Source organism: Arachis hypogaea, chromosome 18, assembly GCF_003086295.3.
Source record: "Arachis hypogaea cultivar Tifrunner chromosome 18, arahy.Tifrunner.gnm2.J5K5, whole genome shotgun sequence".
NCBI classification, from domain to species: Eukaryota; Viridiplantae; Streptophyta; class Magnoliopsida; order Fabales; family Fabaceae; genus Arachis; species Arachis hypogaea.
Genome location: NC_092053.1, coordinates 5,506,612 through 5,523,219, shown reverse-complemented (window position 1 = coordinate 5,523,219; position 16,608 = coordinate 5,506,612). Strand labels below are relative to the sequence as shown.

General features: G+C 34.4%; 3 protein-coding genes and 1 non-coding gene across 6 annotated transcripts; all 4 read right to left on the bottom strand.

Moving 5' to 3' along the window:
- Positions 1-961: 961 nt before the first annotated feature.
- On the bottom strand, positions 962-3,928 carry LOC112771719 (protein RETICULATA-RELATED 1, chloroplastic). The gene is made up of 7 exons (XM_025816529.3): positions 3,539-3,928; positions 3,357-3,455; positions 2,851-3,074; positions 2,301-2,370; positions 2,128-2,210; positions 1,877-1,914; positions 962-1,285 (listed from the first exon to the last, which is right to left on the bottom strand). Exons 1-7 carry the CDS (start codon positions 3,842-3,844, stop codon positions 1,095-1,097), a joined length of 1,011 nt encoding a protein of 336 aa, XP_025672314.1. The 5' UTR covers positions 3,845-3,928; the 3' UTR covers positions 962-1,094.
- Positions 3,929-6,120: 2,192 nt separating this feature from the next.
- On the bottom strand, positions 6,121-10,835 carry LOC112772944 (putative pentatricopeptide repeat-containing protein At3g47840). Of its 3 annotated transcripts, none has more exons than XM_072225689.1 (3): positions 8,242-10,835; positions 7,972-8,042; positions 6,121-6,389 (listed from the first exon to the last, which is right to left on the bottom strand). In XM_072225689.1, exon 1 carries the CDS (start codon positions 10,659-10,661, stop codon positions 8,472-8,474), a length of 2,190 nt encoding a protein of 729 aa, XP_072081790.1. In that variant the 5' UTR covers positions 10,662-10,835; the 3' UTR covers positions 6,121-6,389; positions 7,972-8,042; positions 8,242-8,471. The 3 variants fall into 3 exon arrangements, with proteins under 3 accessions (XP_072081790.1, XP_072081791.1, XP_025673753.1); XM_072225690.1 differs by having other exon boundaries at positions 8,324-10,835; XM_025817968.3 differs by having other exon boundaries at positions 7,972-10,835.
- A 1,885-nt stretch (positions 10,836-12,720) lies between these two features.
- On the bottom strand, positions 12,721-16,277 carry LOC112771372 (protein RETICULATA-RELATED 1, chloroplastic). Its single transcript, XM_025816098.3, has 7 exons — positions 15,738-16,277; positions 15,551-15,649; positions 15,170-15,390; positions 14,656-14,725; positions 14,402-14,481; positions 14,156-14,220; positions 12,721-13,281 (listed from the first exon to the last, which is right to left on the bottom strand). Exons 1-7 carry the CDS (start codon positions 16,200-16,202, stop codon positions 13,088-13,090), a joined length of 1,194 nt encoding a protein of 397 aa, XP_025671883.1. The 5' UTR covers positions 16,203-16,277; the 3' UTR covers positions 12,721-13,087.
- Positions 16,278-16,425: 148 nt separating this feature from the next.
- TRNAS-GCU (transfer RNA serine (anticodon GCU)) lies at positions 16,426-16,507 on the bottom strand. The gene has a single exon. It is a non-coding gene; the product is annotated as a tRNA-Ser (tRNA).
- Between the last annotated feature and the right edge of the window lie 101 nt (positions 16,508-16,608).

Below are 16,608 nucleotides of genomic sequence, written 5' to 3'. Positions count from 1 at the left end.
CGATATGTGTGAAATGTAAATGAAAACTTCTTCTGATTGAAAGACTAAAATTTCATTCGATAAAAAGTATAAATTTGATAAATGTCTTATTTTATTATTTTACTATCCTCCTCGCTCTATAAGAATTTGTTCCAATTAGCATAGCTCGCTCGTACCGTTCCATTAGTGCGCGTAACAACATTCGACAGGTTATTAATAGAATTTCAGAGCTGTCAAGCTTAATACAATTTTTGTTCACAGCTATGCTGGCCCCTCCCGCTATGTCTTTATTTATTATGTTGTTACCTTATGATGTAAAGCCATGTCCTTGACTTTAATTAGTCCTTAATTAAGTGCCAATAGTATATATATAAATAAAATAAAATATGTAAGCAACATAAAGGGCAATAAAATACCCCAAAAAAGTAGTTCGGATCCCAAAAAAAAAGGGGCAATTTTAAAACTTGGACTAGAAAACACCAGTGTTTGATTGTCTGTGTGTGTTCAATTATTGAATTTAACAAGAAAGCAACTTCTATGATCAAAATTCTTTCAGTCCACCAAAATCGCAATATATACTGCACACGATTCCACTATATATATGAACAATAATGGTCATATGAAACTATATATATGCTGCATTAATGTTATATTGTTATTAACCATCAACTAGTTTTCTCCTAAAAGTATGTAACTGAGCACTGAGCTAACAAAATGGAATTCTTAACAAAAAAAAAAAAAAGAAACAAAAGGACTTTAGTGGCCTAAATGATTGTAAACCAATCTTACATTTTCCATACTTAGATTGGTAACCTAGACATATGAATTTGATAACCCTAGACTATGCCCAATTTTATGAACTATGAACCACGTGAACAAAAATAAGGTTTAGCTAACATGTGCCCTTACAAATAAAAAGAATCTTTATAAAAAATTATACTAAATTTAAATTCTCAATATATTTGTTGTGCATTTATTGAAGTAAAGCATTTAAAATTTTCTATTACTAAGGACACAAATTAGCTAATCCCTTTTAATTTTTAGCCAACCTTAGATGAAAGGCAAAAAAAAAAGGTGCAAATGTTAAGTATAGATAATTATGGTTAAGGGGTCACTCAATGTACACCACTCCATTTAGCCCATTCTACAAACTGCATACCACCAATGATGTTGTTAATAAATCTCACAATGAAAGAGAAGAACTTTGCAATGTTTGGGATTTTTCCAATAGCAGATGCTTCAAAAAGGAGTTCCAATCCATTAATGATTTGATAACGAGTGTTAGATGACACAGCTGCAAAGATCCCTGGTAAAAAGAGATCAAAATAACTAACCAATAATTAAGCAGACTAAATAACATTATATAGGTTGTGTTTTGAAAGTGTTTTTATACGCAATAGAAACACAAAACACACAAACACAACATAAGATTTTCTTTTTCTTTTTCAATATAAGTTTGTATTATGAGTGTTTTTATATTTTTGTTATGAAATCGTTAATAATTAATTCAAAGGTGGTGAACCCAAATGCATCAAATGGGAAAATCTTTACCAAGACAAAAAAGGGTCAAAGTATTATGGTTTTATTTGGCTTATGATCCCCTTGGTCTACCAAATCGATAATAACCAAAGGTTATGTTGAATCATACCATCTTGCTAGCAACTAGCAAGCTAAATAGTTTTTAAATATTTCTATGAAAATAAAACTGAAACAACAGCTTCTCATTATAAATGAATAAAAGAGGTTGGAAACAACACTAATATGAAGCTCTATTTAGTTTTTTAATTGCCATTTTGGAATTATGATATGTACTTATCTTTTCCATCTCTTCATCAACTGAATAAAACACACCAATCAAAAACTCAAATTCACAAAATTAAGAGAGAGCAATACATACCCCAAAGAGCAGCAGTTTTCTTGAGACAGGGCTTATGTCTGTTCCAATGCAAATAAAAATAATACATCACTGCTTTATATAGGTAAACGAATAATAATAATAATAATAATAATAATAATAATAATAATAATAATAATAATAATAATAATAATAAAAGCAATCATATTTTATTATTTCTATAAATTCTGTGACAAGAATTCAAAAGATTTAATATATAAGATATGAGGGTAGGCATATTTACATATGAATACCTTTTGGAATTCATCATTATAACATTTAAAAATCCTTGACCAATAAGAGCACTTAAAAAGGCCATGATTCCTTGCAATGCACCCTGAACAGAAAATGTGTCAAAAGAAATAAACTGCTACGACAAACAAAATTACAGTAAAAAAAGTTTTTCCCCTCCAAAAATGTAAGGCACCTTGATGAAGTATGTGGCAATGCGCTGCTTCAGAGTGAATTTACATCCTGGTCTTTCAGCTTCGAATACACTGCATTCGAGTAGAAATTTGGTATCATAACATTATCAACAATGGGATTCACATTCAGCTAGATCTCTAACAAGTAATACACAAATTAATGGTGCACATTAGACACTTGAATTTAGTTAATGAAATTACTGTGTTATTCAAATGTATGTCATGTCACGTTAAGTCATATCAACATTTAGCATGAAATATATGTGGTGTTAATGGCTGTTATGTTATTGATTAACAGCACATGGAATACCACATTATTAATCATCACTTGACATGTGATGTTATGCAATATATAACAAAATAGAAACATGTCACGAAATCAATCTGTTCAAGTTAGTAGAAAATAACTTTGACTTATCTAATGATCTTAAACGATTAATTAATACTGCATATGCATATATAGAAGTAGAGAAAATTCTTAAACAAACGTACAAATCAATCATCTTATATTTATAAAGTAGACACTCTTTTGAGTAGAGAGAATATAATAACCTGCCAGGAAGAGATGCAATAGTATGCTGAATGCCTCCAAGCAAACTTTCGGAGTCATAAGAATAGCTTCCAAATCTAGCTATGGGTGATAAATTGGTCACCACAATAACGAGAGGTATAATTCCAACCACAATATCACCAATGACCAGATGAATCTCATTCCAGAAATCCCCACGTCTTTGGAGATATTCCGCAACCAAAGTACATAAGATGTCTATAAAAACCTGCACACATTAACACGAGTTCTTAAGTTCAAATTTTACGAGAAGTGCTATATGGCCAAAGTTCTTGACACTTCAAAACATAATACAGAGTTCTATAGTTCAAATTTTATGAGAAATGCTATATAGCCGAAGTTATCAACACGAGATCTTAAGTTCAAATCTTATGAGAAAGAAATTCTCAACGCCTCAAAACACAGAGATATAGAATCAACCACGGAACGATTCAAAGTAAGATCTAAATCAAAATAAAAATAAAAATGGAAATGGAAATGGAAATTAAACCTCTGTTCCAAGTTTAAATAGAAAAGAAGGATCAGCTAACATTCTGGTTCTAAGCATAGGAATGTGCTTCATAAGAAACGACATTACCAGATTCGAACCCTGCAACCGTAACACAAGAGATTTCAGCTTAACCATTATTGAATTTTGAATAACAATAATAAAGAAGATCGAAGAATGATGACCTGTAGTTGGAAGTAACGATGAAGGAAGAGTTGGCGAATGCCGGTGATCTTGGCGGCGTCCACCATATCCAGAGGAAGCTTGACACCACGAGCATTGCATTCCTTCATAACCGCTTCGAAATTCAACAACAATGCAGCGCCGGCGTCGCTGGTGCATCGGATCCTGAAAGTGCGATCACGATGATGGAGAACGGGGAGTAATGTAGTTCTTTGTTTCAAAGAAGAGGCTTTGAAGGTGTAGTTCTTGTTGTTATAGTAATGAGAGTTGGAGAGAGCCAAGGGTGAAGAAAGTGCCGCCATTGCCATGTTTTCGAGTCGTTGCTGCCGTCACGCTGACGGACGGGACGACCGCACACAAACTTACTTTCCTTACCTTTTTTTTTAATATTTTTTTTTTTTGGTTCAAAATGATCTCAACCTCTGTACTGTATAATATATACCTTAATATATATATTTTTTTAATTAAAATTTTTCTATTCTTTTATTTTTTTTCAACAATATCATAATCTTACAAAAAATAAACAACCGTTGTATGTTTTATTTTTAACTGAATTTTTTAATATAAACAGAATAAACAGAAAATTAGGAAAGTTCAATGCACAAAGCTGGGTCAAAGCTTCAGGAGAAAAAAACTGTAATAAGTATTTAATCATTTAATGTATTTATTTAAGTGAGTTCTTTCGTTTTCGTGGTATGATTTTAAATGGCTAAGAATAATTATGTGTTGTCTGGCAAATAACCTTTTAACATGTGGCGTGTATGATAACCCATAAAACAGTGTACTAAAGAAGGAGTATGGTAAACGACAAACATTAATTGCAAAGATAAATATAAAAATTGGCCTCCAGAAAAGAAATTTTTGTGAGATGGGCTACTGAAGGAGATTGAAAAAAATAGAGGACCGGAACTAAAAAAAGGCTGGCCAATAACAGGAAAAAAGTGGTATTAAATAATAAAAATGATATTGTCCAAAAAAAAAATAATAAAAATGATAATATCAAAAATTAAATAAATAAAAATGATGCAGTAAATAATTGTATTCAATCATTTGTAATATTTTGCCAAATTAATGCAATATGTAACAAATAATAAATCAAATCATATTGTTACAAAAAAAATGATCTATATATGGTGTTTATTGATTTAGAAAAAGCATACGATAGAATGTCAATTGAGGTTTTATGGAAGATTTTAGAAAATAAGAGAGTAAGGATCGCATATATTCGTGCAATTAAAGACATGCATGATGGGACTACATCTAGTGTGAAGACTCAAGGTAGTGTGACAGAGGAATTTTCTATTGGTATAGGATTACACCAGAGACCATCCTTAAGTTCATACATTTTCACATTAGTATTGGAAGTACTCACAGAGCATATCCAAGAGCCTGTATGATGATATCGTCCTTATGGGAGAGTCAAGGAAAGACCTAATAAGACGTTGGAATTATGGAGAGAAGTTCTAGAAGTGTATGGTCTGTGCAAAAGTCGTAGCAAGACGGAATATATGGAATGTAAGTTCGGCTTGCGAAGGAAAAACCATAATATAGAGGTGAAGATTGGAGATAATATCCTATGAAAAGTTAAGAGTTTTAAGTATCTTGGGTGCATCATACAAGATAATGAAGAGATTGAACAAGATGTAAATAATATGATATAAGCAGGTTGGTCAAAATGACGGAGTGTATCTGGTTTTATATGTGACAAAAAAGTGCATTTAAAACTTAACGGTAAATTCTATCGCACTGCTATCAGACTGACTATGCTTTATGGTACAGAGTGTTGGGCGGCCAAAGGGGAGCACGAACTTAAGCTAAGTGTGGCAGAGATGAGGATGTTGAGATGGATGAGGGATTATACATGATTGGATAGAATAAGGAATGAAGATATAAGAGAGAGAGTTGGAGTAGCATCTATTGTAGAAAAAATGGTAAAATCGCATGTCAGGTGGTTCGGACATGTGAGAAGAAGACCGACAGAACACCCAGGGTGAATGAGATGGAAGATGATCAACGGGGTAAAAGGTAGAGGAAGACCTAAGAAGACCATCCATAAGGTAGTCAAATGAGATTTACATGTAAACGGTCTCTCTATAGACATGATATATGATAAAGCTCAATGATGTCATTTGATTCATGTAGTCGACCCTACCTAATAGGACAAGACTTTGTTGTTGTTGTTGATTATTTCTGGCGGAATTGATGGCGTGCATGAAGTCACACATGAACCAATACCAAGAAACTAGAAATTATGTGAATAGACATCATTTCATCGTAACTTTATGTCATTGATTATGAATTGGTGCCGTAATTTATGTAGAGTATTTTATCCAAATATTGTTACTATAAACAAATATATATATTATTAATATTATATGTTATATAATTATAAATTTTTAATATTATAAAATAAAAAATAGTTTAATTTATTTTACAATAATATTTATTTTAGAATTATTTTAAATTATAAACTATTTTAACATTTTTATTATTTGTATAATACATTATAAGTACTATTTATTTTCTAATTTATTTAAGTTACAACTATGTATGAATAAAGTCTGTAAACGGACAATTTTAAAACTACATTAAACTTTAGAGACGATTTTATATATAAGAAAATGTTCAAGACAAAAAAAAATTTCAACCTAAACCATAAAAGACAACATCGTACTTAACCTTAACGTATAGGTATATCTGATAATAATATAACCAAATAGTTACAAGGTACAAAGCTATCCAATCCTTCTTCTCGTTCTTCTTTACTGCCCTTCCACCCAAGCATCATAACATCCCCTTGTGTTCCTATGCCATGTCCAGCAAAATCCTTTAATACTAGATTAATTGTTGCACCTAATATCAAACAATTTCACACTTATAGAATTAACAATAAAAAAGGAACTCAAAAAAACTAAAAATAACAGTATGGTCTTTAGCAATGCTAATGATTGTTCACGTAATTAAAAATAGAGTGCATAATAATTTCTTCTATTAAATTATTTAATAAGATATAAAATTAGATAAATTCCATCTTTAAATTTTTAATTCAAATCTGAATCTGGTTGCACAAAAAAATTATTGAATTTCAATTCAAAGTTCAGAAAAAGTTTTAGAGGATTCGAACAAATCCTAAATTTCTAAATAAAAACTCAGCAACAGTTGCACAAACAATTGAACAAAAAAAAAAATAGTCACCAAAAAAAAAAAAAAAAAAATTGAACAAAAATACAAACTTAGAAGATTACCAATTTCAAACAAATGAACAAACCCTAAACCCTCAAATATTGAAAAAACTCAAGAAACTAATCCGAGAAAGGGACTTAGTACAAAAGGTGACGACAAACAAGAGGTGGTGATGACAGAAGAAAAGAATGATGCGGCGGTGGCGACAAGGCTGCGAGAGCAGCAACGATGAGCAGCGAAAAGGCTGCTGGAGGCAGCGGCTGCTGGTGGTGACAAATTCTGCTGGAGGCGGCAAAAACGAGGAAGACTGATTAGGAGGTCGCGACGATGATGAACAAGCGTAGAGCAGGAGGTGGCGACGCTATTGAACGAGCGCGGTGCAGGATACGGCGCCGATGAGGTAGTGACAATGAGTGAGTGGGTCTGATTTCGGTACCTCAAATTTTTTAAATTTTTTGAAGAAGAATTGGAGGGTCCGATTTTTGTACTCTAGAAATCGAATAGTCCGATTTTTATACTTCTAAAAAATTGGAGAGTCCAATTTCTGTATCCCAGATTAAACACTGCCACATTTGAGATAAACATCCCAACAATCCATAATCCAGAAAAACACTATTATCAATCCAATATATAAAACAAAAATAATCCAGAAAAACACTATTATCAACCTGTGACCTTGAGGTTACACAAAGACAACTCAACCGTTGCTCCAGAGCTCATTTCGCAAAAGAAAAAAAATAAAACAAAAAAAATTAGTACACATCAAAATAAACCTAGATGAACTATATTTTTTACCCACAACACACAAACTTCATATATACCAGGAGGCAACCCACTCTTTCCGTAAAGATTTCTTATTAAATTGGAGGTGACTGCTATGATGCTTAAAAGGTGGTATCTAATTTGCTAAAAAAAGGTTAAAAATCAATATTTAATTTAAAAAGTATAAAAGTAAATAATTTTTAAATATTTAAAATTTATTATAAAAGATAAATTAGACAAAATTTAGATACCAAGTAGTAGACACCATAGAATTCTTAATTGGAATATTAGTTCAAAATTGTGAATGCGGTTTTGTGTAAAAGCCAACTTTGCTATTCTCTCCAGTCCCTGCATATCTCGAATCACGTTAGTTAATTTCTAGACTCATTGCATCAATAGAAAAATTGGTTTCTGACGTTATATGCATAAACTTATTCCATGCCAACAATAGAAAGCTAATTTTATCAATAATGCATGAAGGAATGCATACCTGTGCCAAAAAAAGAAGGGTCTTGAGGCAAAGTTAACTAGTAAAGCTTTATTCCAGTATCGATCGTATTCCTGCAAATGGTAACACATGGGTAGAACATTTTTTTTTTAAATTATGAATCACTAGCCAAGTTATTCAACAATAAATTTCACAGCGAGTGATCTCTAAGGGTACTGTACAATTAAAAAGAATGCATAAATTCACAAGAAGCAAAACTAATATTTACAGGAAGATGGAAATCATATGCTGTTTTCATCAATGAAAAATTACCTCTTGATTAATTTCTTTCATCCTTTAAAAAATATCTTTGAAGCCATTTAAATGATGTCTCAGTTTCAAATTCCATACGAACCTGGTATACGCTGGATTTTGAGTGTTCAAGTGATTGCAGTTAGGCAACCAATTCCCAACAATCATTTGAAATCTATGTAACGTAATGAATGCTAATGGAAAAATTGTAATTGTAGCACAAGCACAATGATAGAAAATTTAGCCTGTTGCTAATCTTCAACATCTTCACTTGAACATGTTTCCAGCAAAGAATCTCCTCTTCTTGAACTTAGTAGTTTTAAAATGGTTATGATATCTTCGCTCTGCGGATGAGACTGATCCGCAGAAACAAATGAATGCAAGTGATCATTGACATTTATCCAAGACCAACCTGGCTCTTTTATTACCCCCTTTGACTTCATTAGCTTCCTTATGTGTGCAACTTCCTCCCATCTCCCCTTGGCAGCATATATGTTAGCCAGGGTGATGTGAGTTCCTGCACTATTCGGATCCAAAGAAAGTATTCTTTCTGCTGTTCGTCTTCCTCTGTCAACGTCCCCATGAACCCTACATGCTCTAAGTAAGGTAGACCACACAACATCATCACTACGAAAAGGCATGCTTCGTATCATAAGCTCAGCTTCACTCAATCTTCCTGCTCTGCATAGAAGATCAATCATGCAACCATAGTGCTCTTTTGAAGGACTGATCCGGTACTCGTCAGTCATTGACATAAAGTAGTGGAAACCTTGATCAACCAATCCAGCATGGCTACAAGCTGTCAAAACCCCAATGAAAGTCACATAGTCCGGTTTTAAACCAATACTAGGAATCTTCTCGAATAAATGAATTGCCTTTTGGCTGGATCCATGTTCAGCATACCCATTGATCATGGCTGTCCATGATATAATGTCATTAGTTTTAGTCCCATCAAATACTTTAGAAGCTTCTTTTAGACTCCCACATTTTGAATACATACTAATTAGTGCACTATGAACCATTGCTTCATGATCCAGGCCAATGCATAGGACATGAGCATGCACCTGCTTCCCAGGCTCAAGAAGCGCCATGCTTCCACTCACACTAAGCAAGCTAGCAAGAGCAAATTCATTCGGTTTTGGCCCTTCCCTTCTCATCCATGATAGATAGTCAAAAGCTTCTTTTGCATAACCTGCTTGAGAATAAACTGCAATTATAGTGCTCCAAGAAATAATATCTTTTCTAGCCATACTACAAAACACCATTGAAGCCAAAGTTAACATCCCACATTTCGAATAAAGTGTAATGAGGGAATTCGACACTGACAAGGCATCCACCAGACCTAGACGCAATACATGGCCATGTATCTGCTGGCCCCATTCTTTAACAGCAAGATTCGCACATGCAGAAATGACTGCTGCAAAAGTGTATTGATTGGCACTAACCCCTGATTTTCTCATCCTTCTAAATGCATCCACTGCATTCTCTTCTTCTCCCGTCTGCACATATGTTGTAATAAGGGTTGTCCATGAAACTACATCTGGCATCCTCATTTTTTTGAACAATCTCGTGACATAACCTGGTTTTCCACATTTATTATACATGGAAGCAAGAGTGTTAATCACAAACAAGCTCTCATCAAACCCTTGTTTTATTGTTTGTGTGTGAATAGCTTTCCCACAATCTAAAGAATTTGAATCAGCAGATGCTTTCAAAGCGATGGCGAATGCATATGAATCACAACCCACTTTTGATCTCCACATTTCAGAGAAATACAATAATCCCTCTATACTATAACCACCATGAACAAGCCCCGCAATAATGGACGTCCACGATACCACGTTTCGGGTTTCCATTTCTTCGAAGACTCTGCAACCTTGCTCTACTTTGCCTACTTTCATGTACATGTCCACTAGTGAACTGCTGACAAATACCGAGTCTACCAAACTTGACTTCACAGAAAATCCATGCAATGATTCCCCAAAATATATATTCATGCCAAGAGCACAAGCCTTGAGTGCAACACTAATCATAAACTGGTCTTTTTGAAGACCAGGCTGGATCCATAAATTTAAGAACAAGATCAACGCTTCAAACGGGTCTGAAGAATTGACATAACCAGCTATTATCGTGGTCCATGAAACCTCATCTCTGTAAGGCATTTTATCAAACACGTGCCTTGCTTTATGCAGTTGACAACGTTTCACAAGTTGCTTCAGTTTGGAGTTAAGGTCAACCATATTATGAACAAAATGGGGCGTGTTTGGATGGACGGAAAATGAAGAGGCACATCGATTATGCTCCCAAACACGTCCCCGGACGCCTTTTGTGCTACGCAAAACGGCATCCTGCGGCCGCCATAATCGGAGGAGAGAGGCTGCGGAGGGAGGAAGGCGGGGGAGCAACAGAAGGAGGAGGAGAAGCGGAGAGGAGGAGGGCATGAATGGAAGAGGAAGTTCAGTGCTCTAACCACCATGTGAGGCTTAAAAGGTGAAGAAGAACGGTGAAAGAGAATAAGAGGAAAGAATATTATAGCTAATTGTCTAATTCTATTCCAAGAAAAGATTCATGAAAGAAATAAAGAATGTGATTTTGATTTGATCGAGTTAACATTTTTTCTTAAGTTGACTTGAAGTCGAAGATATTCTTTATTAACAGCTTATTTATTATGCTATTAAAGATCTTTTTAGGTAATCTTTTAATTAAAATATCTGTTAATTATTTTGTAGTTGAAATATGAGATATAAATCTATTCTCTCTCAATTTTTTTTATATAAAATATTTGTTAACTTCAATATGTTTAATTCTGTCGTGTAAAATTGGATTATAAACAATAAAAATGACAGATTTATTGACACAGTATAATTTTATTAGTGGAGAAATGAAAATTTTTAGTTCTTATAAGAATTTTTCTATCCATAGTGCTTCACATATTCTATAAACTGTTCTAAATTCAGTTTTTGCATTAATTCGTATCACAACATTCTATTTTTTACTCTTTTAATTAACCAGATTTTCTTTAACAAAAATACACATGTTAGACTTTTTATCCACGACATTTCCATCTCAACCTCATCTGTATAGGCTTCTACTTGAAGATGTCTATGATTTTTGTAGAGTACTTTTTTTTAGGCGACCCCTTCAAGTACTTTAAGATTCTAACGACAGTATCTATGTGTTCTCGACTAGGTAAATATATAAACTGACTTATTATACTCACAGCTATATCCGGGCGTATATAGGATAAATAGATTAGCCTCTTCACTAATTGTTGATATCTACCTTTGTCCATTACATTTTTTGGTTTGGCTGGTTTCAATTTTAAGTTAGCATCTATAGATGTTTCATCAACTTTACAACTAAGTAATCCCATATCTTTCAAAAGATTTAGGATATACTTTCGTTGGTTCATAAAAATGTCTTTCTTAAATCTTGCGATTCAATTCTAAAGAAGTATTTTAATGAGTCAAATTCTTTGATTTCAAATGATTTGGCAAGTTTTTCCTTTAAATCTTTTAGTTCCAAAATATCATTACCTGTCAGAATAATATCACCCACATATACAATTAAGATAACAGTTTTATTAGCTGCTATATGTTTATAGAAAAGCGTATGATCAGCTTGGTTTTGAATATAACCAAGTTCCTTTACTACCATTCCAAGTCGTTCAAACTAAGCTCTCGGGAATTGTTTCAATCCATAGAGAGATTTTTTTAGTTTGTACACTTTATTCCTCTCTAATTCAATCTCAAATTCAAGTGAAAATTTTATAAATACTTCTTCTTCTCTCTCCCCATTCAGAAAAGCATTCTTTACATTCAATTGACGTAAAGGCCAATTAAAACTCGCAACAAAAGATAAAAGAATTAATACAGAATTGAGTTTAGCAATTGGAGTAAACGTCTCTTGATAACAATAATGGCCATCGCAGCAACTCTTACTCAAGGTATGTGAACTCTACGTCTTGATTTTTATTGACTCCTTCTTACCCACGTCAAGACAGCAATTCAAACCATTTTCATGATATTCTACCAACTTTGACGAATCAAAGCCACTGTTTGCTTTGGTTCTTGATTTTTTTTTTTTTTTTTTGTGTTTCAATGGAGAAAATCACTAGCTTTAGTTCTCTATTGCAAAGAAAAAAAAACAAGGATTTATTCTATTATCCAGTTGCATTATGCAGAAGGGAGTAAAAGTGGAAAATAGAATAAGCAAAAAAGATATTGACAAAAAATTCAGGGTAAAAAAGTAAAATCAAAGTTTTATAAATGATTAACAATTCATATATATTATTATAATTTGTTAAGAAAAAAATTAAATTTATGTGTACGGAATTAATCTTAAGCACTAAAATGGAATATTTTTATTTGGTCTTTTAAGGTTTAGCTACTAGTTTCCCACCATAGACAAATCCATGAATCATTGTTACTCTAATGTTATATTGTGCTAGTTTATAATGAAATTATTTGATCAAATAAAACTATGATAGGCTAATAGCAGTAATATATAAGCCTAGTGTTCGCATATGCAAACTTGTGAAATAAAAATACACTGTATTACTAATATTGATAAACATTCTCCTTCCCTTTCCCCCGTGTACCAAAAGAGCTTAAAAACTATATGCTATGCATTTCTACATACAGAGGAACTCTGGTTTCTTGATACTCAAGAAACAATTTCTAAGTGTTTGGATTTTAGGGAAGACTTGCCCTTTCAATCAAGGGATGCCCCAAAAGATTCAAGAGTGAAAAACATTGAGGGAACTTCATTACTACTCAAGTTGAGTGGGAACCCTTTCAGCCAGGGACAGCCGGACAAGAAAACCTTAAAAAAATGGGGTGGAAATTTGAGATAATTAAGGGGCCACTCATTGTATGCCACTCCGTTTGGCCCAATCTACAAACTGCATGCCGCCATAGATGTTATTGCCAAATCTCACACCTACCGTGAAAGCCATTGCAACGACCGGGGCCTTCTTTGCCAAAGGAGAGGCTTCAACAAGCTGCTCCATTCCATTAATGATTTGGTACCGGGTGTTGGATGACACGGCAAGGAAGAAACCTGATAGAGGGGAAACAAATTAAGCAAATGTAAATAATAATTGCAATGACCTCTCCAAAAATTAGACAATATTACACTCGATATCGTTGGATTTATAGAATACTATGCTAAACTCTACACCTTAGTTTTGTAAAAACTTAATGTTGACCTTATCTAGCTAATGCAATTATATAAGTATGACAAATAATACTGGTGCGGAATATCACCCAACTTCAATGGAGGCCAATAGAATTTAACTATGAGCCTATTGTATTTTGTCCTCAGCTATTTTTTTATTCTATATAAAGGGAAACCTTAAAGCAAGGATTGAATTGTCTCCGTGTAACCTCAGGGTCACAAGTTCAAGCTGTAGAATCGGCTACTGATGCATCGATCAGTTAGGCTGCCGACATTACACTATCTAGGTGTAGTCTTTCTACAAGACCCTGTGTGACGAGGGATGCCTGTGCACCCAAGCAACCCTTTTTCTTAATTTTTCATTCTATGTCATTTAGCACAAGCAATGGTAGCCTGTGTTTCCTTGCTTTCCTCCCTTCCATCAATAATAAGAAACTAAGAACAAAGACGCATACATGAACAAATGCAAATGCATTAGATTCAAATGTGAAATTTATGCAACAATAACAAGACAATTACCAAATTCAAATGTTAAATAGATAAAAGATGTTGAAACAACATTTAATGTGTAACTCTAATTTCATTGCCATTTTGAAATTAAGTCTTCTGCTTATATCTACACCAAGAAAGTCTACTGCTTATATTCTCCATCCTTAATCAAGAGCATTAATCAGAATGCATATTCTAAAACAGAACCCTCGGAAGAAAACGTGAAACAGTATAGACACAGAAACTGAAAAAATAGAACAAGACATACCCCAAAGAGCAGCACTTGGCAGAAGTGGGGGTACAGGTATGTCCTCTTCAGATTTCCTAATGCTCCTGTTTTACATAAAGAAAAACCCGTTGATAATCTACAAGAACAGATATTTCAGAGAGAGAGAGAGAGAGAGAGATTCATATTTCAAGCTTTTTATGATTACAAAAGAAAAGAATTGAATTTGTGAACTGCATGCAACAAAACATTTATGTTTTATACAATATCCTGAGTAGACATTTATACCTTTTAGCATTCATGAGCATATTTGCAAATCCTTGACCGATAATACCACATCCAAAGCCAACGGATCCGTACAATGCACCCTGAATACAGAATGTCAGGAACTCATAGTATTAACTAATGATCTGCTACTAGAAACTAAACTTAAGTGAAACAAAGAATTAAATGACATACAAACAAAGATTGCTTCTACTGGTTAGATTCTTTCATGCAGCTAAAGAGTAATTTATCATGCAAAGCTTCCAAATATGTGGTACCTTGTAGAAGTATGTGGCAACGCGCTGCATCACAGTGAATTTACATCCCGGCCTTTGAGCTTCAAATACACTGCATGCAAGCATGAGATTTCAGTTCCATAGGTTTATAAAAGCCAACCAAACGAAAAAGCTTGGCATGAATAAAGGAGGGAAAACCCTTATTCATTGTTTGCTGTACTACAATTGTCACAAATTTGAATTAGAATTACTGTTTACTAATTCATACCAGCCTCCATATATATTTCACAGAAGAAATGGTTAACTAAACCTAACATAAATCACAGCACTATTGAACCAATCAAAATTTTCAACTTTTCATTCCTTTTGAGAATTGTTTATCTGGTTGTTCAGCAATAAAGTGTACAAGAGAAATATGAAAATTCACCAACAAGTTGGCTCTTAGACGTAGTACACATAGTTGATACCAAAATAATCAGTTACCACAACGAAAATATCAATAAATCCATAGTGGAGATGCCTGGAAAATAATTGAGGCTTACAACCAGACACTAACCTGCTGGGAAGAGCTGCACAAGCATGTTGAATGTGTCCAAGCAAACCTTTGGACACAGAAAGCTTCCCGATTCGAGCATAGGGTGCTAACAAGGTCACCAAAGCAATGTCAACAACATCTCCAACCAGAACATCGGCAGCAACCAACTCTTTCTCAGCCCAAAAGTCTTTGCCTCTTTGCTTATACTCAGCATAGGTTGCACAACAAGTGTCTATCAAAACCTGAACTTGGCAAATCAATAACACCATTAGTTGTAATTTATAAAAGCTAACACCGCTTCTCAATTCCATATCATAACCATAACCATTTTCCTTTTGTGTAAGCCAGCCCATTACATCTATATCAAGAGGGAAAAAGTAACACATTGATTTTGAAACAAACCTCTATTCCAACTTTAAATAGAAAAGAAGGATCAGCAAGCATTCGGTTTCTCAGAATAGAACAGTGCTTCATCATAAACGATAGTGGCCAAGCCGAACCCTGCAACACAACACCAAAATCGAACTTAGCCACTGAAACAACTCTTTTATTTCCCTCCCTAAAAATTCAAACTTTGAAAGAAACCTACCTGTAAATCCAAGTAACGTTGGAGGAACATTTCTCGAATGCCGGTGGTCTTCGCTGCCTCCACCATATCCGAAGGAAGCTTCACACCACGAGATTCCGCTTCCTTCATAACCGCTTCGAAATTCAACAGAGCCCCGAACTCTTCATCTCCATCGTTCCCTCCTGCTTCTCCACCGCTATCACCACCGCCGCCGCCGCCGCCGCCACGTCCTCCACCATCACCGCCATCACCTCCGCCAATCTCGGTCTTAGGAGGATCATCGAATGTGGTGCGTTCCAAAGGAGCTACTGAATAACCGAGAGGCTCAGGGGCAGTGCAGTGGATCCTGAAAGAGAGGGTTTTGCGGAGAATAGGAAGAGTGTTGTTGCATTCGAAAGAAGGGATTTTGTTGCAATGAATGTAGTGGTGCCATGTTTGGTTGTCGTTGCTGTTGGAGATGGCGAAGGTTGAAGAAAGTGCTGCCATGCTTGAAGAAGGTGAGGGCCGGCACCCGGCAGCAGAGAAAGAAATGTTGATTTCAGAAAGAACGAGAAAGAAAAAAAAAACCGGAAATGGGCTTTTAAATTGGGCTGAGAAAAGACAATGAGTCAACGGAGGAGTCAACTAGTCAAGAGATTCACTGACCAAAAAAAAAAAAAAACTAGTCAAGAGATTCAGGAAGGAAATAAAGAGAAAGAAAAAGTTAAACCGTCGCCTGAGAGATTCGAACTCTCGCGGGGAAACCCCATGTACTTAGCAGGCACACGCCTTAACCACTCGGCCAAAGCGACGTTGCTGGCGAATATTCTGCTTGTAAAACTATATTACTATTATTTTTTCCTATGAAAATATTTAAATTGAGAGATTAAAAAAAGTTAATATTGTTTATTTA